This window comes from Oncorhynchus keta, chromosome 28 (assembly GCF_023373465.1).
Source record: "Oncorhynchus keta strain PuntledgeMale-10-30-2019 chromosome 28, Oket_V2, whole genome shotgun sequence".
Taxonomy (NCBI): domain Eukaryota; kingdom Metazoa; phylum Chordata; class Actinopteri; order Salmoniformes; family Salmonidae; genus Oncorhynchus; species Oncorhynchus keta.
Genome location: NC_068448.1, coordinates 49,887,215 through 49,911,265, shown reverse-complemented (window position 1 = coordinate 49,911,265; position 24,051 = coordinate 49,887,215). Strand labels below are relative to the sequence as shown.

Here is a 24,051-nt window from a genome sequence, read left to right as displayed (position 1 = left end):
CTGACTTTTTGATCAGGTAAGTCTTTTTCCTTCCATTTGTGGTCCAGAATACTCACTTGCGCACCCGTGTGTGTATAGCAGAATGTTTACAGAATAGCCATTCATGTAACACTTGAGTATGTATTTTTTTCCAACTAGCTGGACTACTTTGCCTTGTGTCGGCTGACTAGTATGTGATGAAACTGTGCAGTTGACTTGATCTTGATTGGGTGCGTGAACTGCATCAGGCTGGGACTGTTGGTTTAGGCTGGCCACTGGCTGTCCTCCTGCAATGACCAGACCCCGTTTCCCGAACACTTAAGTTTTTTCAGACAATCCACAGCTTGGTGTTCCTCTTCTCCACATGCTAAGAAATGGTGGCATTCCATTGCGCCTCTCTACACATCTTAAACAGCTGTATGGTCTCTCTTCTTTGAAACGCTGGCTTACTGGAAGTACATTGACACAAATGTTCTGGTGTTTTGGGCTGCTTCAAGGATTCAATAACATTTCTTAGGGCCTCGACTTGAGCGCTCAGTTGCTGGATAGTTTTGTTTTTGCTCTTTAGCTCAGTATTTTGCTCAACTTTGACTTCATCAGCTTCGAGCTGGGCATTGTCGTCTTATGACGTGAAATTTGGCCCAATCTACGCTGTCTCTCACTCGCATCGCTTGTTATTTTTATCACATGCCTCGGCAATGCTTCATCAAACACAGTGTTATCAGAGAGGAGTCTCAACTCCCTTCTGATGCCGCTGTGTTTTGTAGCTAAATCCTGATACAATGTGTGTAGGTACACATTTTGGACCGTATGATTGTCTTACTTGACGTTTGAGTCACCTTGTTTAGACATAAACAACAACATATTGCATAAACAGTAGCTGAGCTATACCTCTATCCTCTAGCTCAGTGGTTCCCAAACATTTTATAGTCCCGTACCCCTTCAAACATTCAACCTCCAGCTGCGTACCCCCTCTAGCACCAGGGTCAGCGCACTCGAAAATGTTTTTTTTTGTTGTCATCATTGTAAGTCGGCCACACACACTATACGATACATTTATTAAACATAAGAATGAGTGTGAGTTTTTGTCACAACCCGGCTCGTGGGAAGTGACAAAGAGCTCTTATAGGACCAGGGCACAAATAATAATATTATAATAATCAATAATTTGTCTTTATTTAGCCATCTTACATATTAAACCTAATTGGTTCATCAACAATTGTGAATAACAAACCACAGGTTAATAAGAAGGGTGTGCTTGAAAGGATGCACATAACTCTGCAATGTTAGATTGTATTGGAGAGAGTCTCCGTCTTAAATCATTTTCCACACACAGTCTGTGCCTGTATTTAGTTCATGCTAGTGAGGGCTGAGAATCCCCTCTCACATAGGTACGTGGCTGCAAAGGGCATCAGTGTCTTAACAGCGCGATTTGCCAAGGCAAGAAACTCTAAGCGCAGCCCTATCCAGAAATCTGGCAGTAGCTTCTGATTAAATTACATTTTCACAGAAAATTTCGATGAGGCTCTCTTGTTCAAATATCGGTAAGTGGACTGGAGGCAAGGCATGAAAGGGATAACGAATCCAGTTGTGTCTCTCGCCCCGTTTCAGGAAAGTACCTGCGTACTCGCGCACCCAGCTCACTCAGGTGCTTCGCTATATCACATTTGACATTGTCCGTAAGCTTGAGTTAATTTGCACACAAAAAATCATACAATGATGGAAAGACCTGTGTGTTGTCCTTGTTAATGCAGACAGAAAAGAGCTCAAACTTCTTAATCATAGCCTCAATGATTCAGATCATTCAGGCGAGAAAAAACATCACCCAGATACGCCAGTTGTCTGAGAAACTTGGTGTCATGCAAGCGGTCAGACAAGTGAATATTATGGTCAGTAAAGAAAATTTTAAGCTTGTCTCTAAATTTTAAAAAACATGTCAATACTTTGCCCCTTGATAACCAGCACACTTCTTCTGTATGTTGTAAAAGCTTTACATGGTCGCTGTTCATATCATTGCATAATGCAGAAAATGCACGAGAGTTTTAACAAAGTATTGAGTTTTAACAAAGTTAAAAATGTTCATTGTAGTGTCCAAAACATCTTTCAAGTTGTCAGGCATTCCATTGGCAGCAAGAGCCTCTCGTGGATGCTGCAGTGTACCCAAGTGGCATTGGGAGCAACTGCTTGCACGCGCATTACCGCTCCACTGTCTCCCTGTCATACCAACACATCTTGACCAAGTCCATTTGATGTCACAAAGCTGTCCAGTACTTTAAAAATATCCTCTCATGTTGTCCTGGTTTCCAGTGGTTTGCAGAAGAGGATGTCTTCCTTAATTGACCCTCCATAAAGGTAACTGATATATACCAGGAGCTGTGCTAGGCCCGCCACATCTGTTGGCTTGTATGGGAAGCAGTAATTGTTTCAAAACATCTCCTGCCATGTCACTGATTCTTTGTGAAACAGTGTTGTTTGATGAAGGCATTGTCTGTACAGTTTTCTGGGCCTACATACCTGAAATAACAGGACAAAATGATGAGATGGAGGAATTGTTAGTGGTGTTCAGTAGTAGATATTCTCCAAGATTGAAGAAGAAATCTCCAAGAACTCACAATCTCACTAATGCTCCCATTTGACGCCACAGCGCCCCCTAGTACTAATACACAATATTTTAAATGCAAATTCCTAGGAGGCCTAGAAAATTCTACAAGGGATGGCCCCATAAAATTACAAACAAAATAAAATATAAAGAATATGACCATACATATGTGTATTTTGCATACGCACTTCAGCACTTGGCGGTCCCATTCTGTGAGACTGTGTGGACTACCACTTTACAGCTGAGTCGTTGTTGCTCAGAAACATTTCCACTTCACAATAACAGCACTTACAGTTGACCAGGCAGTTCTAGCAGGACATACATTTGACAAACTGACTTGTTGGAAAAGTGGCATCCTATGATGGTGCCAAGTTGAAAGTCACTGAGCTCTTTAGTACACTGTCAGCAACGGTTGGCATAAATTGCCAAAGCCATTCATTTGAAGGGGTGTACACATATTTTTGTGTATATAGTGTATCATACTTTGACTAAAGATGACGTACTGACTTAAACCGTTGTGCTACATCATGTGTAAACTTTGGCCATCATCTTTCAGCTCGAAATATTGGATTTGCTGGTGTGGATGTTTAATCACAGAATTATCAAAGTTATCCAACCAATGTATAATCAATAAATAGCATTTACTGAAGCCCATAAATCCTACAGTGTACTGTTTTGTATGTATTTATTGTTTTACATTAGAATATAGAGTAGCCCAAAGAACAAATATTTAGAGCCGCACGTCCCCCATATCGTTATATATATATATATTTTTTTTCTTATTCTTTTTTTTTCTCTTCCCATTTCGTTATTTGTTAGCATATTTTTGGGGAATAATGCAATAGGCCTACACAATGCACAGGTAGAAAGGCATGCCTATCTGTTTCATTGCGTAAGAAATCGGTCCTCGAGATGAACTTTTATGAACTTTAGCCTACTCATCATCATGAATGAGTTTTCTCTTCATGGACAGACTGACATGGGTTACACCAATAAGAGAGCCTCCGAATGAAAAATATATATAAAAATAACCAATCACCGCAATCATGGGCAAATCTATGGGCGGTTCCTGATACGCACCATGACCTACAATAAAACTCTGAACTCTGTTCTTACTTCGAATCATTTGATAGATTGTAACATTCTGGATTCACATTCATATCAGATATATTTATTGAAAAGATAAATGGAGGATAAAGACGAGAACGGACACGCTGTAAAATACTACCGATTGTCGGAAATCGAGGAACGAAATTCATTCAAGAGTACATGGATTATAATCAACCATAAAGTCTACGATGTCACCACATTTTTGGAGGAGGTGAGAAAATTGTGCTTCACGAATAGTTCATGTTTTTTTAAAACCTTTATTTAAACGAGGTAAGTCAGCTTATAACACATTATTATTTACAATGACGATCTGCAGGGGAACTGCGTTGTTCAGTTGCAGAATGGCATATTTTTACCTCGTCAGTTCGGGGATTCGATCCGGCTAATTTTCGGTTACTGTCAACTAGGCTACCTGCCGCCCCCAATGTTATAGCCCATCACATTTGACTTAATATATGCTTATCCATAATAGCCATAGCCAACAGGTAATTATCCATGGCAACATTTCGTACTATTGTGTGCGAAGTCAATAAATACATTTTCATTATGTGAGGATAGGGAGAACGACGCACAAACTTTAGAGTAAAACAAAAAAAGTATCAGCCTGGCCTCGAACGATACGTAACACAATAAACATAATAAGTCAAATTAGTGTGATGACAGGCTATGTTTGGTATGGTTACGCAAGGCTGTTGCATTAGAGAGAGGGAGAGAAATGGCATAATTTATGCTGCTGGTCATTGATTTTCATGAATTGTGCGTGTCGCTTGTTGTAGAGCCTCCGTGTAGGGCAAAAGTTAGGAGACAATATAATCAATAGAGGAAGATGGAATTCATAGTTAAAGGAGAAGGATCGGCTACAATGACCAAGAGTCAACAACTAGGCTGCTACTTTATATTCTGAATGGAGTTGTTTGTAACTGAGTAGGACAATAAAGTGCATGCAGACTCAATTAGCCTAGCTAGTTAACTTAACTAGCTTCCCCTGGTTTGATACAGTCAAGACAGGTACTACGTAGTCATATTGTATGATAAATTACATCTAAATAAATGACAGCTATTATTCTACTATAGTGCGAGTAAGCTTGGTTGGTTTCTGTCTCTCCTTGTCCAATTCAATTTTTCATAAAAAAAAATGTATATGCCTAAAATTCTAAACCAAGAGGCTAAGTTATACATTTTATGACGATCTTAAAACAATTCCATGATCTAAGGGTTTAGACTTACAAGGGTTACGCCAAACACGAAAGGAGAGTTTGGTCGGGGAGGATGGGTTAGCATATAATGCGATTGTCTAGCAACCAAAAGGTTGCGTGTTTCAAATCACATCATGAAATATTTTTGCTAGGCTAATTAGCAACTTTGCAACTACTACTTTTTAGCTACTTTGCAACGACTTAGCATGTTAGCTAACCCTTACCTTAACCCACAACCTTCAATTTATCCCAAACCCTAGCCTAGATAACGTTAGCCACCGAACAAATTGTACATTGTAACATATTTAACATCTGGCAAATGTGTAACATATTGTAGCGACCCGCACAGTGTGTTATGTGTTAGGCGTTAGGCTAGGAGGTGGTTGTGTTGTACTGACCAGTACCCGGTGTTCGCGGGGTCCGACCTGTCAATCAACCTGCTATCTGCCAATCACGGGAATGCCTGGAATGTTCTGATGCCGGGCATCCTGGTGGTTGGCGGAGTGGCGTGGAGGGGGGTTGGGCAGGGGGGTGGAGCATTGGAAGTTAAGACCAGGTTCAGCCTTTGTTCTCTCTCTCTTACGTCTGGGTTTCACAAGAGAATGTCACGATTGGCTTGTGGGTTATCTGTCATCTATTTGGCGTGTGCTACGGCCCAAACAGTAGCCTGTGTAAAGTTGGTGTAATAAACCGTCAATTCGTAAACTCAAGCCTCTGTCTGGACAATTGTTCATTTATGATCTAGTCAGGTCATTACAATATTGTACGATTTGCAATTCGTATCATCTGAATTGTAATTTGTAACATGTATCATATGAAATGGATGATGGACATTCACAAATGAATCTACACCAAACGAAACGTAACATACCGGATCATATACTAAACTGAGTATCACAGATTTACATGTACTATGTTATGTCTACACCTGGGTCCAGGTTGGTACAATAGTGATATGGGGGAAACGACAATGTATCGTTTTGACAATATTTCAATATTATTTTTGCGCTAGTTGCATCAAAACTCCAGTATTTTTTTCATTCGTAGCTTGTTCTCCATCTTCTTTTTAAATAAGGAGCTATTTTGTTTTCAGTGCTTATATTTCCGTGACTGGTCAAAACTTGTTTTCTCTTGGCCCTCTGCAGCAGACATATGGTGAGCAATATGTTTGGAACATTGAATTGCAATAAATTCCCAGTATCTAATCGCAATAAATGTCGAATTGCAATTAGAGATGGTCATTTGAACTTTAGTGACTGTTTGAGTACTCGCATGATTTTCTTTTGATTAATCGCCCCGCACTGGAAAAAAAAAAATATGTGCGCATTTATCAATATGCCAACCGCATGCAACAATGGCTTATTTATCATAACCATTACAGATAAAGAATCCTAAATGCTAAATTGCCTCTCATGTGACCCGTTTCAGGTACTAGGCGTAAGTCGCAAGTCACGACTTCACAGGATAGCCATTTGAATGTTTGTTATTTTTAAATGTATTTTTTATTTATTTTTAGCAGAAATGCCTTCTGGAACATGTGAACTTTCATGTCCATTAATAACACACTTGTATTTCATCTGTAAATACGAATAAAATTGTTAAATTTCGAGCCTTCTTGGTCAACCACAGAAAACGTAAGCAAACTTCCCACTCGCCATGTTTGGCTGAGATAATTAGTGGGCTGGACATGCCGAGAGAGGAGTTCGGATTGGTCTGCCAAAAAGGAGGCTTCTGTCTGTTTGAGCTCAGTCTGTGTTAATCCTGTCGAATGCGGCTTTTTTAAATGTAGCTGCATAAGTGTTGCTCTCCACTTTCTGGAGGATCAAGTTTTGAAATCAGTGGAATTAGAGTATGACAGCTAAGGAGATGGAGAAAACACCTGTTTCCAGATTACGTCTTCAAACTAAGGCCACTTGTGGCATGGTTCCCTAACAGGGAGACCCGTCCATCATGCATGATGATGTATACGGGTAAAATAGTCTAGCTTGCTCCATTTTCAGATATTACACTAATTTTGAAAGAGTGGTTTCATTTCAAGCTCAAGTGTACTGTTAGCTAGCTAGCTAATGTTAGCTGGCTGGCTCCCTAGCTAACGCTACGTGTATAACGTTATTATCTATTGTTGTTTAACTAGCTAACGTTAGCTGGCTGGCTCGTGATGTGTGTGATATTACATGTTTACCTGGATAGGTTAATTGTTTACGTAGCTAGCTACATATCTCTAGCTAATGTGTACTGTTAGCTAGCGTTAGCTGCCTGGCTCCCTAGCTAACTTTAGCTAATGTTGTGACATGTGTGTGTGATATTACATGGTGTTTACCTAGCTAGGTTCATTGTTTACCTAGCTAGCTAGTTACATGTATTAAGCTAAAGTGTACTGTTAGCTAGCTAACATTAGCTGGCTGGCTGGCTCCCTAGCTAACGTTGTGTGTGGTGTTATTATTCATATCCCCAATCCATTAGCTTTGCTAGTTAAAGCCTAATATTAGCTAGCTAACATTGAACTTGGTTGGTCAGCTCCCAGCAGATTTATGCAGGGTAGTAAATGACATTATTTGGCACTGTTCATTGTGGTTTAACTAGCACCCATCAGCTAACGAGCCAGCCAACTAACGTGTGTGTGATCATACATGTTGTTTACCTAGCTAGGTTCTAGGTTGTTTACCCCGCCTTGTGCAACTGGGTCTTGGACTTCCTGACGGGCCTCCCCCAGGTGGTGAGGGTAGGTAACAACATTGCCACCCCGCTGATCCTCAACACTGGGGCCCCACAAGGGTGCATTCTCAGCCCTTTCCTGTACTCCTTATTGACCCACGACTGTGTGGCCATGCACGCCTCCAACTCAATTATCAAGTTTGCAGATGACACTACAGTGGTAGGCTTGATTACCAACAACGACGAGGAGGTGAGGGCCTTCGGAGTGTGGTGTCAGGAAAGTGACCTCAAACTCAATGTCAACAAAACAAAGGAGATTGTCGTGGACTTCAGGAAACAGCAGAGAGCGCAGCCCCCTATCCACATTGAAGGGACAGTATTAGAGAGAGTGGAAAGATTTTTTAAAAGTTCCTCAGCGTACACATCAAGGACAAACTGAAATGGTCCACCCACACAGACAGCGTGGTGAAGAAGGCGCAGCAGCACCTCTTCAACCTCAGGAGGCTGAAGAAATTTGGGCTTGTCACTAAAAACACTCACAAAACTTTTACAGATGCACAATTGAGATCATCCTGTCGGGCTGTATCACCGCTTGGTACGGCAACTGCTACGCCCATAACCGTAAGGCTCTCCAGAGGGTAGTGAGGTCTGTACAACGCATCACCGTTGGCAAAATACCTGCCCTCCAGGACACCTACACCACCCGATGTCACAGGAAGGCCAAAAAGATCATCAAGGACGACAACCACCCGAGCCACTGTCTGTTCACCCCGCTATCATCCAGAAGGCGAGGTCAGTACAGGTGCATCAAAGCGGGGACCGAGAGACTGAAAAACAGCTTCTATCTCAAGGCCATCAGACTGTTAAACAGCCATCACAAACATTGAGTGGCTGCTGCCAACATACTGACTCAACTCTAGCCACTTTAATAATGTAAAAATGTCTGTAATGTATCACTACCCACTTTAAACAATGCCACTTTATAATGTTTACTTACCCTACATTACTCATCTCATATGTATATACTGTACTCTATACCATCTACTGCATCTTGCCTATGCCGTTCGGCCATCACTCATTCATATATTTTTATGTACATATTCATTCCTTTACACTTGTGTGTATGAGGTAGTTGTTGTGAAATTGTTAGGTTAGATTACTTGTTAGATATTACTGCATGGTTGGAACTAGAAGCACAAGCATTTCACCACACTTGCATTAACATCTGCTAACCATGTGTATGTGACAAATACAAATTGATATGTTTTCTCTCCTGGGTTTCTTTGCACTTTGGATGGCGTAGTTTATTATTATTACATTGTAGTCTATGGACAATAAGATAAGGGCAGATAAAATAGTATCACAATTAGAAAAGTAAAGAAGTCCGCAAGCTTTCTGATCCGTCCTTTGAAATGCCGGGGTTCAATCGTGGACACTGAATATCCCCAAAACCTGTCAAGTCACAATTCCTATCCGAGTTCACACATTGTCCTGGTTACAGATGAATTTAATCTTTCAATCAGATAGTACAGGGTAAGTAGCTCAGAGGTGATGAAGGAAGACCATTAACCAGAAGGTCGCTGGTTAAAGTCCCACTTTGGGTGATGAAGAGTGGGAACTGAACTGATAATTGGAAGGCTTCTGGTTTCAGACCATATCCACTACTGTTTTACCCTTGAGCAAGAAATGGAACCCTTAACTTCTCCAGGGCTTCTCCAGAGCTACGCTGTTGCTGACCCTGTGTTCCCCCAAAACATGGCGTGTGTTTGTTTCTGGGGATTGGAAGCCAAGTAGTGAAGAGCAATGAAGTACTATTCTACTTTGTTCAATTTGAGTAGGGTAAATAATAGCATTCAGTTGTGTTTTCACGAGGCTACCTTACACAAGTTTACAGGGAAATTTGTGGATTTCTTATTTAGGGCAATAACACTCAATAGGTCAAGCATGTCAATTCTTACTGTTCCATTGGTTTCAACTTGTTTCCAGTCTCCAAATATAGGTGTGTGTTCAAGATTTTTTTCACAAGTTTCTATAATATTATACAAAAAATGCTATACCTCTGTGTCTTGAATAACGCATGTAACTAGCAGAATAGGTTTTGCTGAAAGAGGATTTAAATATTATTTAAACTTGGATACTAAAATTACAGATTTACCTAATGTTGTGGACACCCTAGTGGCGCCCCCCAAACGGAACTTAGTCCGGTTTTCAACTTACTCTTACCCTTGAAAGTTGCCTTAGTAGAGTGCACAAGGTGCAATTAGGGCTGTGGTAGTCATGACATTTTGTCAGCCGGTGATTGTCAACAAAATAACCGCCATGATTGACCATTGACACATTCTCCTGGCTTCCACACAGCCTACAAGCCACTGATGCAGGCCTTTGGAAAATCTTCATTTTAAAAAGTCAAATAAATCCATTCAATATAGCCTACACATCACAATAAATCCATTATTTATTTTAGAAGGGTCTAAAGAAAAGTCTATTTCAGAAGAAGAGAATAGCATACTTTGAGTTGTCCTTATGTTGGGCCCTGATATGGCTTTGCCTTATGGCTGTGGGCTACACTAGTTCATTAAGCAGACAAGATTTGCTTAGAATTCCGTGGCATTATTTGTAGTAGTATGTAGAATACAATTGAACATAGCTGAATAAAAGAGAATGGAGAAAATATCCTAACGATTTCCAGTGCACACATACAGCTATTCTGTGTTGAGCAGTTAACAAAGAAACAGCTCCTCCTTAATTTAGTTGTGATACAAATGTTGGGCTATATGTTTACATTTTTAACGCATTCTAAGGCCGACTGATTCGACTAATGATTTTTAAAAAGTTGCATGAATGGCATGCGCTCTGTTTTGTTTCTTGTGCAGGCTGCGCACACTTCATCAGTCTCTCATTCACAATTTTGACAAGCATTTGATAATATTCTCACCAGGCCTTGAATTTCCTAGCGGCATCCCCCTTGTGTGGAACATAATTCCCCCGAAAAATGCCTTTTGTGGCCGTTGTGCCCTTGGGCTGAATATAGTAATTGTAATTCTCTTCTCCTGGCTGCCGAGCTCCAAAAAACCTCGCTCACGTGGCTTTCTCAGAATTCTCAATTCTTATTAGCCAATGCCCGTCACTTGATGGGGTCCTTTTCACAGGGATATCAGCTAAGTAGGCTACAAGTGAAGACGGATACTTCGTGGAGGCAACTGCACGCGTCCCTCTTATCGAATTCCGAGGCGCATATTGAGGATGTTAGAAGAACTGTCCACATTTAGCCTACTTTTCGTCAGCCAACAAGATGAGTAGGCCTAATAAACCGAAAAACCACTAGCCTATGTCAATCTACTATCCCCCATAGTACAAAACTTGAGCTATTCTATTGGTCAATAAATATTCCAAACATACACTGTGACAGTTGTGGGATGCTATAGATCCCAAATGAATACAACCACTCATCAAAAAACTGTTTAAAAGCAATGAGGCTGATGCAACAGATTAGAATGTTTAGCTTAAAATGTTGATTGCCTAATAGTTTCTCTTCACATTATAAGCTCAGCAATGCACACATCGCAGTAAGCTATAAGTGTGACTGTTCTGAAAAGTGACCACAAATGTGATTCATGTATTTAATGCACTATTATAAAGGTGCATTTTTATGGTGCAAATTATCTTCCCCAAACTAAACTCACATGCTGCCTATGTATACCAGTTAGGCTCTACACTGGTTGTAAGTTATTTGGTCATTTTAGTTGTGATACAAACCTTATCAAAGCATATAGGCCTATGGGCTAGGCTACATGATGTGTGCATCATTCATCAGTGATGGGCTAATATTGTCACCCATCAGATCATTAATTATTTAATGTTGTGTTTACATATACTAAATAATGTTATTATTATTTATTATTATAGTTATTATTATAATAATTAGTTTTGATTTGGTTCATTTTCATGCCAGCCTGGTAGGCTATACTCCTGTTGTAAGTTGATGCAATGTGCTTAACATTAGGAAAGTTGATAACAAATATCGTAGGCCGAGCCTATATAAAGCTGATGGGATCCTCCTTTTAATAAAATGCTGTTCTCTCACACAGTTGCATAGCCTATAGAAAAGATGCGCAACATCATGGAGTGTTTGGTTCGATTTTTCGAAAACATTTGCATTGATATTAGAGGGACAATAGAGTGCCAAGTACCAGGCTACCAGCAAGTTTGGTACTAATGACCATCAGCAGCATCAGAGCTTGGAGAAGCCTAGTTACCGTGACTAAACAGTCACCTGGAATTTGACTCGTGACTGGTGGTAATACGGTCACCGTAACAGCCTTAGGTGCAATTTCGAAATTAGGAATTGCATCATCAGTTTTCCTCTTGTCATGTCAGTCATTGCATATCTGAGCTATGTATAACTTCTCAGAAATGTTCAGATCAACTAGCCAATGTCCGCTAATGTTTTATAGTTGACATGGGCTAGTTGTAATGTTTTAGTCAGTCAAATATCATATGAATACTCATTGGACATGGCAAAATGTTTAGAATTGCAAGAAAAGTTGCTTTAACATTTTCTCTGTAAAAATGTTCAGAATTACAGGAAATACGCAAACAACTTTTTTCTCTGCCAACAAGAGAGGTGTGAACAGTGCTTGTGCCCATAGAAGTCATGCCTGCGCCACATCAACATCTTCCCCAATGCTGGAAGGGGGGCTTGAGTGAAAAAGTTAGAGAATCCCTGCCCTATTCTGAACACAGAGAACCACTGATCCAAGATGTGGTTTTGTCTATATAGCTACAGCTTAGCATCAAGGTTTAGTGCAAAACAATGAGAATGGACACCTAGAATGCGTTTTATTAAGCCTAAATTGATTGACTCTGACATGTATATTACAGCACCCAGGTGGAGAGGAGGTCTTGAGAGAGCAGGCCGGCGGCGATGCCACAGAGAGCTTTGAAGATGTCGGACACTCCTCAGATGCCAGGGAGATGGCTGCCAACATGGTCATTGGAGAACTGCATCCAGTAAGCACTCCTTCCGTACCTTAGACCTGTTTTTTATTTTATTTATAGGCTATAGGAAAACGTTTGCCTCTGGGGGTGCTCTTGAGCCAAAAGGGGTCTGTCCCATAAATCATCAGAAATGACCTCATTGGACAGAAAGGGGTATACACAGTGATTTTGTAGTAGTAAAGAAAATAGGTGGGTAAGCGCTAATCGTCGTTCCCAGTGAGTAAAGTAACGCTCCCTAAACTTTTCAATGCATTTTTACACTAAAGGTAGGTAAACGCGAGCAAAATAAAAATGGTGCGTAGCTTGTGTTTTCCGTACAGTTACCCTCCACTACACCACTGGTTACACCTTCCCACACCCATGAGCAAAAGGAAACATTGTTTGCCTGAAAGATTTGTGGTTTCATCAAATTGTCATGAGATAAGGAAAATAAATATAATATACTATAATTTATGAACCATACAGCCAATATTCCACCCAAAATTTGATGTAAGCCATCGATAATACACTCACTGGATAGTTTACATGGTCGTGGCTTGCTATATAAAGCAGGCAGACCGGCATCGAGGCATTCAGTTAGTGTTCGATTTAACGTTAGAATGGGCAAAATGAGTGACCTAAGCAACTTTGAGCGTGGTATGATCGTTGGTGCCGGGCGGGCCGGATCCAATATCTCAGAAACGGCTGACCTCCTGGACTTTTCATGCATCATTCTAAAGTTTACTGAGAATAGTGCGACAAACAAAAAAACATCCAGTCCTGTGGGCAAAAACAAGAGAGAGGTCGAAGAATGGCAAGAATCGTGAACTCTAACTGGCAGGATACAAACAGGAAAATAATGGCGCGGAACGGCATCTCGAAAGGCACAACTTGTCATTGTCACGGATGGACTATTGCAGCAGACAATCACACAGGGTTTCACTCCTATCAGCTAAAGACAAGAAAAAGCGTCTCCAGTGGGCATGCGATCACCAACACTGGACAATAGAAGAGTGGAGAAACATTGAGATGGAAATGGGCTGGTCGCAGCATGAATGTACCCCCTGTCCGATCTGCAGCAACTGCATGATGCCATTGCGTCAGCATGGACCAATGTTTCCAACAACTTGTAGAATCAATGCCCTGAACAATTCAGGCTGTTCTGGAGGGAAAGGGGGGTCCAAACCAGTACTGAATGGGTGTACCTAATAAACTGTGTGCACAGCTCTGGAAAGAATTAAGAGACCACTGCAAAATTATCAGTTTCTTTGGTTTTACTATTTACAGGTATGCGGTTGGGTAAAAAACATTTTTTATTTTTTATTCTATATTCTCCCAAATCTCAAATATTGTAATTTAGAGCTTTTCTTTACAGAAAATGACAACTGGTCAAAATAACAAAAAAGATCTCGGATAATGCAAAGAAAATAAGTTCATATTCATTTTTAAACAACACAATACCAATGTTTTAACTTAGTAAGAGTTCAAAAATCTATATTTGATGGAATAACCCTGATTTTCAGTCACGGCTATCATGCGTCTTGGCATCCCCTCCACCAGTCTTTCACATTGATGTTGGTGACTTTCTGCCACTCCTGGCGCAACAATTCAAGCAGCTCGGCTTTGTTTGATGGCTTGTGACCATCCATCTTCCTCTTGATCACATTCCAGAGGTTTTCTATGGGGTTCAGGTCTGGAGATTGGGCTGGCCATGACAGAGTCTTGATCTGGTGATCCTCCATCCACACCTTGATTGACCTGACTGTATGGCCCTGGGTATTGTCCTGCTGGAAAAACCAATCCTCAGAGTTGGAACATTGTCCTGCTGGAAAAAACAATCCTCAGAGTTGGAACATTGTCAGAGCAGAAGCCAGTTTTCTTCCAGGACAACCTTGTGCATGGCTTGATTCATGTGTCCTTCACAAAGACAAATCTGCCCGATTCCAGCCTTGCTTGAAGCACCACCAGATCATCAGCGACCCTCCACCAAATTTCATAGTGGGTGTGAGACACCGTGACTTGTAGGCCTCTCCAGGTCTCACACCCGCTGTGAAATTTGGAGGAGGATCGGTGACGATCTGGGGGTGCTTCAATAAGGCTGGATTCGGGCAGATCTTTTCAGTCTCCTGAGGGGGAATAGGTTTTGTTGCGCCCTCTTCATGATTGTCTTGGTGTGCTTGGACCATGTTAGTTTGTTGGTGATGTGGACACCAAGGAACTTGAAGCTCTCAACCTGCTCCACTACAACCCCGTCGATGAGAATGGGGGCATGCCCAGTCCTCTATTCTTTTGGTAGTGTTTGTTTTAATTAATCCCAGAGGAACAAGTCATTTGTAGGTTGTATTTTATTTCAGAGTTAGCAGGGCAAGCAGGCACAATTCATCTCTTTTTGGAAGCGTGGGACTAGATTGTTAGAATACAGATAAAAACAAAACACCCAGACAACCATAAAGTTACTATTCGACAGCGACCGCACAGGCCCTTGCACAATGCCAGCTCACAGTCTCACGTCCGAATAGACACTCATTTATTTTTTTATCAAACATCAACTTTCAAAGTGTTAAGGTTAAATGGTAGGCCACATTTTTAAGGTTAAGGTTTGGGATGGGCTTAAAAACCAAAATGTCAAACAAATTTCTATTGCTGGATACGAGCTTGCAACCTTTGGAATCAGAGGCAGATGCTTTACACCCCTCCGCCATCACCGTCCTCAACGCCCTAGCAAAATCGAAACCTACTTGAAGGTAAGACTGTTACCCCCTAGTGGCCGGTTTCCACATCATATCCCAATGTCCTCAGACATGGATAAACTTTGAATACTGACTTGTATCACGGGTGACCTGGTTGGTCTTCCTGTGACCTATTGAGTGTGAGGCGCTGCTCAAGACAAGTCTGGCACTGCGAGTGGAGTAGATTGGCTGAATACAACAGTGTAGGGTATTGTGATTGTGTTTTCTGCCCCGTTGTCTTCATTGAATGCCATTGGCTACCCTTTTATTCTCTGGATGTCATCTTGATTGAATGCAGATGACCATGATATTATGTAGGAAGTTTCAGTGGTCCCATAGTTCTGCTAAAATAGACACCTCTGAGTGTGAAATGTTAGATTTCACAGCATAACATGCTACATCATGGCAATGGTATGATTTGATTAATCATTCTGGTTTCAGTTGGCTGATGTGACAGTTAATTGCAAAAAAATCTGTCTAGTTTGTTTTGGTAGACTGCTTTTCTGCTGAGGATCGAAATAATTTAGTTCTCAGGCTTCTTACACATCTAGTGTAATCTAAAGGGGAAGGAATGCCTGGTCCTATATTTGTTGAATACCTGCCAACTCTCATAGCATAATAAACAACCTTTCTCTTTTCCTCCCACTCTCCACTCTTCTTCTATCTCCCTCACTCGCTCGTGTAGGATGACCGACTGAAGATTGACAAACCTTCAGTAAGTAAAACAAATTCATGTGGATATCAGGCAACTGTATCTCAAATGTGACAATTTACACTACTCATATTCCAGCACACATACTAAGGTGTTAGGTTTCGACAGCAAGCTGCCTTACTCAAGAGCCATTTTGAAAACACCTGTAGTTGACATGCACAGCACATATGAAACATTCACAATGTATCATAAAGATAGGCCTACTCAAAGATACTGAGACATACGTGTAAATATTTGTGGACTTTTTTATTTTCTTGCAGGAACCACTCAAGGAAACCTCTAGGTATGTAGGCACCCCTGATGCTTTTTTTCTTCTTCAGTTTCTTGGTTTTAAATCAATTTACAACTTAATCTTGCAAGTTTGCATCTGCATGAGTAATGGTTGCTTCAGATGCTTGTGTTTATGTAAGCAAATGTGGTTCCTCATGTTTGTTTAGAAATCTCTGCTCCAGCTTCTCCAACCTCATGTTTGTTTGTTTGTGTGTGTATAGCAGAGGGGTTGGGTAATCGCAGATGACAAATTACCATCTGGATGAATAAAGTATATCTTCTATTTTGTTGCAGTGATCTAATGGGGAACCAACATTGCTTTTCTATGACATTTGCTTTTTATCACCTTTTGTACCCTTTCAGCTGATGGTTTTACGGATGTATTGTATGTGAGCTCTTGTTCCTCACTCCTCAACAGTTGGTGGACAAACTGGTTGATCCCTTGTTTGGCTGCGGCTGTCGTCACGGTGATGTACCAAATGTACACGTCGGAGAAGTGACTGCGCCATCCGTTCGTCACCTTTGCGAATCAAATGTCAATCAATATAACTGGCTTCAGAATGACAGCTACAGAGCCTGCGTTTGATCCCTGAGAAACCATTGCTGCCTTTTGGGATTTGTAAAGCTCATATGCAGTACTATAGTACACAGGGTTAATTTAATGTTTTCATCCAATCGCTCGGCATCATGTCAATGAAGGCATATAATTTTGTGATTGTGTTAACCTTCATTTTCCTCTCCTGATTTACATGTTGATATATACGGTCGTGGAAAAAGTAAGTACACCTGGATTTTTAAAATAATTTTTTAAACATGTATGTAATCTTCACTTTAACACTATTGACAGATAAAGGTAACCTAGTTTAAACAATGACACTGAATGATTTACTTTGCAATAATTTATTAATAAAAAAATGTACAGAAATGCAATTCCAGTGCTGAAAAAATAAGTACACCCCTAGCTTCAATAGCTGGTGTTGCCCCCTTTTGGCTGAAATAACTTAATGTAGTCGTTTTTTGTAACTGTCTATCAGTCTCTTACATCGACTGGGATTCATTTTTGCACACTCGTCTTTACAGTACTGCTTCAACTGTGCCATGTTCGAGGGCTTTATTGCATGCACAGCCTGCTTCAAGTACCCCCACAGCATTTCGACAGAATTGAGATCTGAGCCTTGACTCAGCCATTCCATAATCAGCCCCAAACCATAATGCTACCAAACCCATGCTTTACAGTTGGTAAGAGGTTCTTCTGTTCAAAGGCAGTGTTTCATTTTCATGGTTTCTGGCATTGCAACTCCAACTTTGACTCATCTTTCCAGAGCACATTGTTCAAGTAGTTTTGGTCTTTACCCAAGTGTGGTCTGGCAAATGTCAGTCGTGTCTTGATTTTCTTTTTTGTGAGAAGAGGTTTCTTTCTTCCTGACCTCCCATGTAGGCCAAGTTTGTGCACTCTCTGACAGTTGACTCAGACACTTCAACATTAATTGTGGCAAGAGAGGCCTGTAGATCCCTTGATGTTACCTTGGGGATCTTAGAGACTTCTATGAGCATCTTTCGGTCAGTTCTTGGGATGAATTGGTTAAGACCAAACCAGTCCAAGTTTCTAATCTTTTTGGAAGGCTGGACCCACCCAAGTTACACTCTAAAGATTTTCTAATCATTTCCACCGGTTCTGGTTAAAATGTAGCAATTTTATGTGATGGTAAAGGTAGGGGTGGGTGTACAATCTTTTCTGCATAAGGAAATTAGATTTTTGTTTATTTTAATTGCATAACATATTCAAAGTGTTAATTGTATGTGATTTGTTAGATTGAGTTACCTTTATCAATGAATGTAGTTGGAATTTAGCTCAAATAGCCATTTACATTACACATACAGTACCAGTCAAAGGTTTGGACACCTACTCATTCTTCATTTTTACTATTTTCTACATTGTAGAATAATAGTGAAGACATCAAAACTATGAAATTACACATATGAGTAGGTCTGTCCAAAACTTTTGACTGGTTATGTATGTATTTTTTAAAGACTACTTTCCAGGGGTTATACTTGCTTTTCCACATGACTGTGTATATATAAATAAAATACGTATTTACATATGGAGATTTTAGACAAATGTAGATTCATGTATTGAGAATGTAAAATTGAAATTATTAAATAGACCGGTAACTGCCAAAATAAAGGGGGAAAAAATGTTTTTTAATATGGCATTGGGCTACCATGAGCCAAAACAGCTGGAGCTCTGAGGGATGCGACACCACCCATAATTTGGTACTTTGTTATTTGTGGTGGAAACGCTGTCTCGGGCGCCGCTCCGGAATCTCCCATAAGTGTTCAATTGGGTTGAAATCTTTAGCGCTATTCTATGAAGCAAGCTCGATCTACTCAGAGTTTTCTAAAGCTTACCGGCTTCAGTTAGCTTCACATTCCAGCTCAGGCTTCATCTGTACTATGATGGTGGATATTGCTCCTCTGCTTGTCTCTAACTCTAGCAGGCTTGTAACTGTGTATGCCTGTCGTACATGGCTAGTCAAACGCCAAACTCTTCATTGAGACAATGCTGAAACATCAATCCATGGGCAAGTTATAATGAAATAATGCAATCTTTGCAAGAGGGAGGGTATCTGATTTCACTGGTCCTCAACTCACAGCTCAGTCATTTCATTCAGGGTAAGTGGAGTTAGCAGTGATTTAGCCTGCGCCGGAGCAGGTTAGTTCTGAAGGATTCGTTGCCATATAAATTTACCTGGCTAAAAGGTGAACCACTTTCGTATGTCCAGTTAGCCCGAGTTGAGGAGTTAGGTAACTTTAGTCATCTGCTTCGTAGGATACCCCTCTGGTGACTGAGATGGCCATGGCATATGGTTTACATCGTTTTCATGCACATCGAACCATTGAGTGACCGCTCATGCCCTGTGGATGGGGGCATTGTCATCCACTGGCCGGGCAAAGCATTTTTATACATGGAATTTGTATTGCTTAATTCACCCTTGAACCACATCTGTGTGGAAGCACCTGCTTTCAATATACTTTGTATCCCTTTGTATTTACTTGAGTTTCCATGATTTTGGCAGTTACCTTTTATATATTTTGTCATATCACTATTTCTCTAACATACTGTAACCCTGCGATTGAAACAGAACATGGAAGTTTAGGCTTATAAAAGCAGCCTATAATATCTTATGTGCTTCACATCTTACCTTTACATTTTAACATATGCAAAACTGTGAACCGAATGGTCCCAAAATCCAGTATGCAAAACTGTTAACCCACTGGTCCCACATTTCTGGTGACATGGGTCTCAATGTTCCATAGAGAAGGCCACATTCTTGCACTGATTTTAAGTGACTGCTATGTCGAGACTCACACTTTGGGAGCCATTTTAATTGGGATTAAGTTGACCCCATATGACCAGTAAAATGTGTGTTTTTAAAAAAAAAAATTTATGGTAAAATATCATGGTTGTCCCTGCTTTTAAACTGCCAGGGTGTTAGAAGGCAGGGGAACTCGCCACTGAATGTTCTACAGCTGGTCAAATTACTTTTGAGATCTTCCATTTTTGTTTTTTTCAATAAAATAATTCAGAAAAATGTGTTTTAAAGTAGTTTATTTGATCATATATCAACAATTAAGCTTTGGTCCACAGAGAAACAGCGGGTATTAAACCATCAAAAGTATGCTAATTTGTCACATTCCTCTAACTTTATTATCATACTTTGATTGGGTATTACTTTTGCAAAACCCACCTCTGTGCATTCCCATTATATAATTTGTCTGTGGCTTTGTGGAATAGTTATAGAGCACCATCTAGTGGAAAACTTGTATTGGTCACACATATTTAGCAATGTTATTGCGGTAGCAAAATGCTTGTGTTCCTAGTTCCAACAGTGCAGTAGTATCTTGACAATTCACAACAATACACACATATAAAAGTCAAATAATGGAATTAAGAAATCTATAAATATTAGGATGAGTAATGTTGGCGTGGCATTGACTAAAATACAGTTGAATAGTATATACATATGAGATGAGTAAAGCGATATGTAAACATTAGTAAAGGGACAAGTGTTCTATTATTAAAGTGGCCATTATTAAAATGTGGTATAGAGCCCACATCTAGGACTATGCATGTCATCAGGGAAGCTTTGGTTGTTTGTGTCAGTAGTTCTTACCTATTTGTGGGGCTGCAGGTAGCCTAGTGATTAGAGTGTTGGGCCAGTAACCAAACGGTTGGTGGATCAAATCCCCGAGCTGACGAGGTAAAACATCTGTTCTGCCCCTGAACAAGGCAGTTAACCCGCTGTTCCCTTATAGGCCATCATTGCGAATAAGAATTTGTTCTTAACTGCCTAGTTAAATAAAATATTTTAAATGATTTATTTGCAAGTATTTTTTTATTTTATTTTATTTTATTGAGATGGTGATAGCCCTAGGTTTGAATGAGGAGGAAACTTGTCACTTTCATATTCTGGATGAAACATGTGATGTGAAATCATCTACACAGAGATTAACAATATAGGCATTTTAATGAAATGCGTGATTTGACTATGGAGATGCTGTTGATGTTAACAGATATTACCACTTACTTGGCCAAATATGGTGAACAATCCAACAAAGTGAACCACATGTCATGTCATGATGTCATGAGGACCTATATGGATTTTGTGACAGGTTTTATCTACTGTGATGCAACTGGAAACACAGAAGGCAATCACTTATCAATGCAATGTTGTTTTTGTGGCTGAAATCACAGTAATGATCATTCTTGAGCAACAAACAAGTATAGGCCTATTCTATCTAGGTTACTAGGTTATTGTCATATCAAGGGTTTGAAAGGGTCTCGAATGTGGGTCTATTTATTTTCTGATGCAAAAATAGCCTACAGTATTATATTGTCACCAAACTACACGTAGATGTTGGCATTAAAACGTGAATTTGTTAATATTGAATGACAATTTTGATAATGAATCATTTGATGACTTTATAGCCCAATACCCTAATGCCTCTTTAGCACACGCTCCAGCATGCCTTGCAGGTGAGCTGTTTGTAAGCTTAGGAGATCTTATACGTTTTGTTCTATGATATATCAGTCCGTTAAGATGACCTTTATGAATTATGAAGCATTTATGCGCTTTATGTGCATGTTTTGATTGGATAAGTGCTTTAAAATTCACAAAATGTCTGCAGGTGAGCTGTTCGTAAGCTTGAATAGAGCTCGCCAGCTTATAGTCCTAAACAACAGAAATGAGTTACCTCTGGTTCGTTCATCCATTCCTGTGGGGGAAATGAATGGGGTTCTGGGAAATGCTGAAAATAAAGTCTGAGGTTAACACAGGCTTAGGAGATCTTATATGTTTTGTTCAATTAGATAACATCAGTCAGTTAAGATAACCTTGAGGAATCATGTGCTTGTTTTGAATGGATAAATGCTTAAAAATGTACCAAAGTTACATTAGGTTTTGTTCTATGAGATAATCTTCATCACCTAAAGTAACTTAATATGAATTTTAAAGCACTTATCCAATCAAAACATGCACATAAATAGAACAAAATGTGTAAGATCTCCTAAACCTGTGTTGCCACAAACCTTATTTCTTGGTGTTTATAAAAAATATTTTAAAAAACAGACAAAAACACCATTATTTTCCCTATAGGCTTTGGCCAAGTCATTGCAGAGTTACTGCCTACAAAAAAAACAATGGAATTGCCATGGAAATATGTGGGGGAAAGGGCCATGGGGGGGAAATCCTGAATCTCCTCATTACCCCCAGCAAAATTAACCTACATTTAGGCTATTGTTTATGTGTATTTCACACTATGTTGAGGTACAAAACGGAGCATAATGCTTGTATGGATGTCAACCCCAAAGCATGTTTATGTCATCCTTACCAATCAACTGCATTACAAAACGACGTTGACTACTACCATCAAAGATGTATGCATGTTAGCTTATACGAACTGCAGTCACTTCTTCTAAACCTGAAAAGTGACAACTTCTACATGTTATGCAGCGAAAACAGCCAACTATATCCAAATCGGACTTAGGTAAGCACATTGTGGGCCTGTTACAATACATACATCATGACGGATTTTGACGAATATCCACTTTGTTAGATCAGATTAGTTAAATGCAAGCCAAGTTGGTAAATGGAACGTCATCATTCCATTGCCTCCTTATTTTACCACATCGAATAGTGCTCTCTATTACGTTGCAATGACGTGAAATGAAATTGCATTAACTTTCCAAAGACTGAAGCTGAACACAGAAACAGGCAGAATTGAATGATGAGCTTTTAAATGGGCGTATCACACTAACTGAGAAGTTCCACGGGAATGTAAACTTCATCATTGGAACTGTTCCGGTGTTTATTCATAACGCACGCATTACCAATATGTCTGATTCAGGCCTCCTGTCTGATTCCAAACAGTGTTCTCCGATGTCAGGTAAAACCATGCTATCGGGAATTGACGAGGAGCCAACGGAGAATGGTCATGATGAGGAGTTGAAAGATGGCTTATTGGAACCGCCAGAAATGTATATGAAAGACAGGCGAAGAGCGAAATCCCTGCCCGCGTACCCAAAGCAGGCTACGCTTTTTGAAGAAATAGCCAATAACGGCCGAAAACGGGTGAAGTTCGCAGACTCCATGGGGCTTGATTTGGCAAGTGTGAAGCACTTCAGCACAACAGAAGAACCGCAAATCCCTTCCAAGGTATTTTTAAGACTGCAGAGCTTTCCCCCTCAACAACAGGACCGAGAGTATCCAATTGGGGACCTGTGCATAAACTTTCAATCCACCTTGACCATGGACCGTCTCGTCCCAACTTTCAAGATGCCAGTTGAGTCTGAACATTTTGAGACCACGGTATTGCAGCGCCACGTCAACCTGGAGAAGGTGACCATCACCCGGTTTGACGTCCGTGGGCAGATTCGGACAAATATTCAAAGTTGTTGCACGAGGGAAGTTGGTGTGAGGTACACGTTCAACGAGTGGCTGTCTTCCGTGGACGCGCAGGCGATACCCATGCCTGTGGATGACAATATTCTCGGTGAGCGTTATACCTTTACCTTGTACACACCTCCGTTCCTAGACCCAACTTCCTCGGTGCACTTCGCCGTGTACATCAGGAATGACCAGGGCGAGTTTTGGGATAACAACAATGGACAGAACTATACCTTGAAGTATCACTGTACAGGCATGGTGACCTACGAGAGCGCGGCATTTCACGCCACTTAAAACGCGCTCTTATGCACGTTCGTAAAGTTGGTGTCGTTCAACAAGTGTTCTTAGGAAGTTGTTCTCTATCACGTGGATTGATATATACTTTTCAATAAAGTTAGTATTTTTCCCTTTACATCTAGCCCCACCGTGTTATTATCAAGGTGGATATGCGGTCATAATGATTATGACTTAAGGCCTACTGAAGATTGATGTGCTGACTTTGAACCAAAAAAGGGAACCACTCTGATCCATCCTTTTTTTAAAAAGTAAAACATGGAGTTGCCAAGTTTACATCTGTCTAGTTGAGCATTCTTGACCTCTTCTGGAACAGCATTTAATCACACAATTAATTGCCATTCGGATCTGTGAATGACTGATGAACATTTATCAGCTCCACTGCCAGTGGGGACTGCACAGACCCAAGACCATACTAAAAGACTGCCAATTAAGTCTTTTAAGAGACATTACAGTACAAATACCCATAATCAAAGGGGATGTCACCTGTTCTACATAATATTTGCATATCATGTCATCTGATCAGGAGCGCTATCCTACTTGTTGTGAATTGTAATGACTTATGAATTCAGATATTTTTTTA

General features: G+C 40.3%; 2 protein-coding genes across 3 annotated transcripts; both read left to right on the top strand.

The window, feature by feature from the left end:
- Positions 1 to 3,649: 3,649 nt before the first annotated feature.
- On the top strand, positions 3,650 to 19,824 carry LOC118361546 (cytochrome b5-like). Of its 2 annotated transcripts, none has more exons than XM_035741561.2 (5): positions 3,650 to 3,899; positions 12,421 to 12,549; positions 15,931 to 15,960; positions 16,218 to 16,240; positions 16,646 to 19,824. In XM_035741561.2, the coding sequence occupies exons 1-5, from the start codon at positions 3,765 to 3,767 to the stop codon at positions 16,725 to 16,727; spliced, it is 399 nt and encodes a 132-aa protein (XP_035597454.1). In that variant the 5' UTR covers positions 3,650 to 3,764; the 3' UTR covers positions 16,728 to 19,824. The 2 variants fall into 2 exon arrangements, with proteins under 2 accessions (XP_035597454.1, XP_035597455.1); XM_035741562.2 differs by having other exon boundaries at positions 16,591 to 16,724.
- A 2,798-nt stretch (positions 19,825 to 22,622) lies between these two features.
- LOC118361545 (protein phosphatase 1 regulatory subunit 3G-like) lies at positions 22,623 to 23,468 on the top strand. Its single transcript, XM_052484234.1, has one exon. It carries the CDS (start codon positions 22,623 to 22,625, stop codon positions 23,466 to 23,468), a length of 846 nt encoding a protein of 281 aa, XP_052340194.1.
- The last annotated feature ends 583 nt before the right edge of the window (positions 23,469 to 24,051 follow it).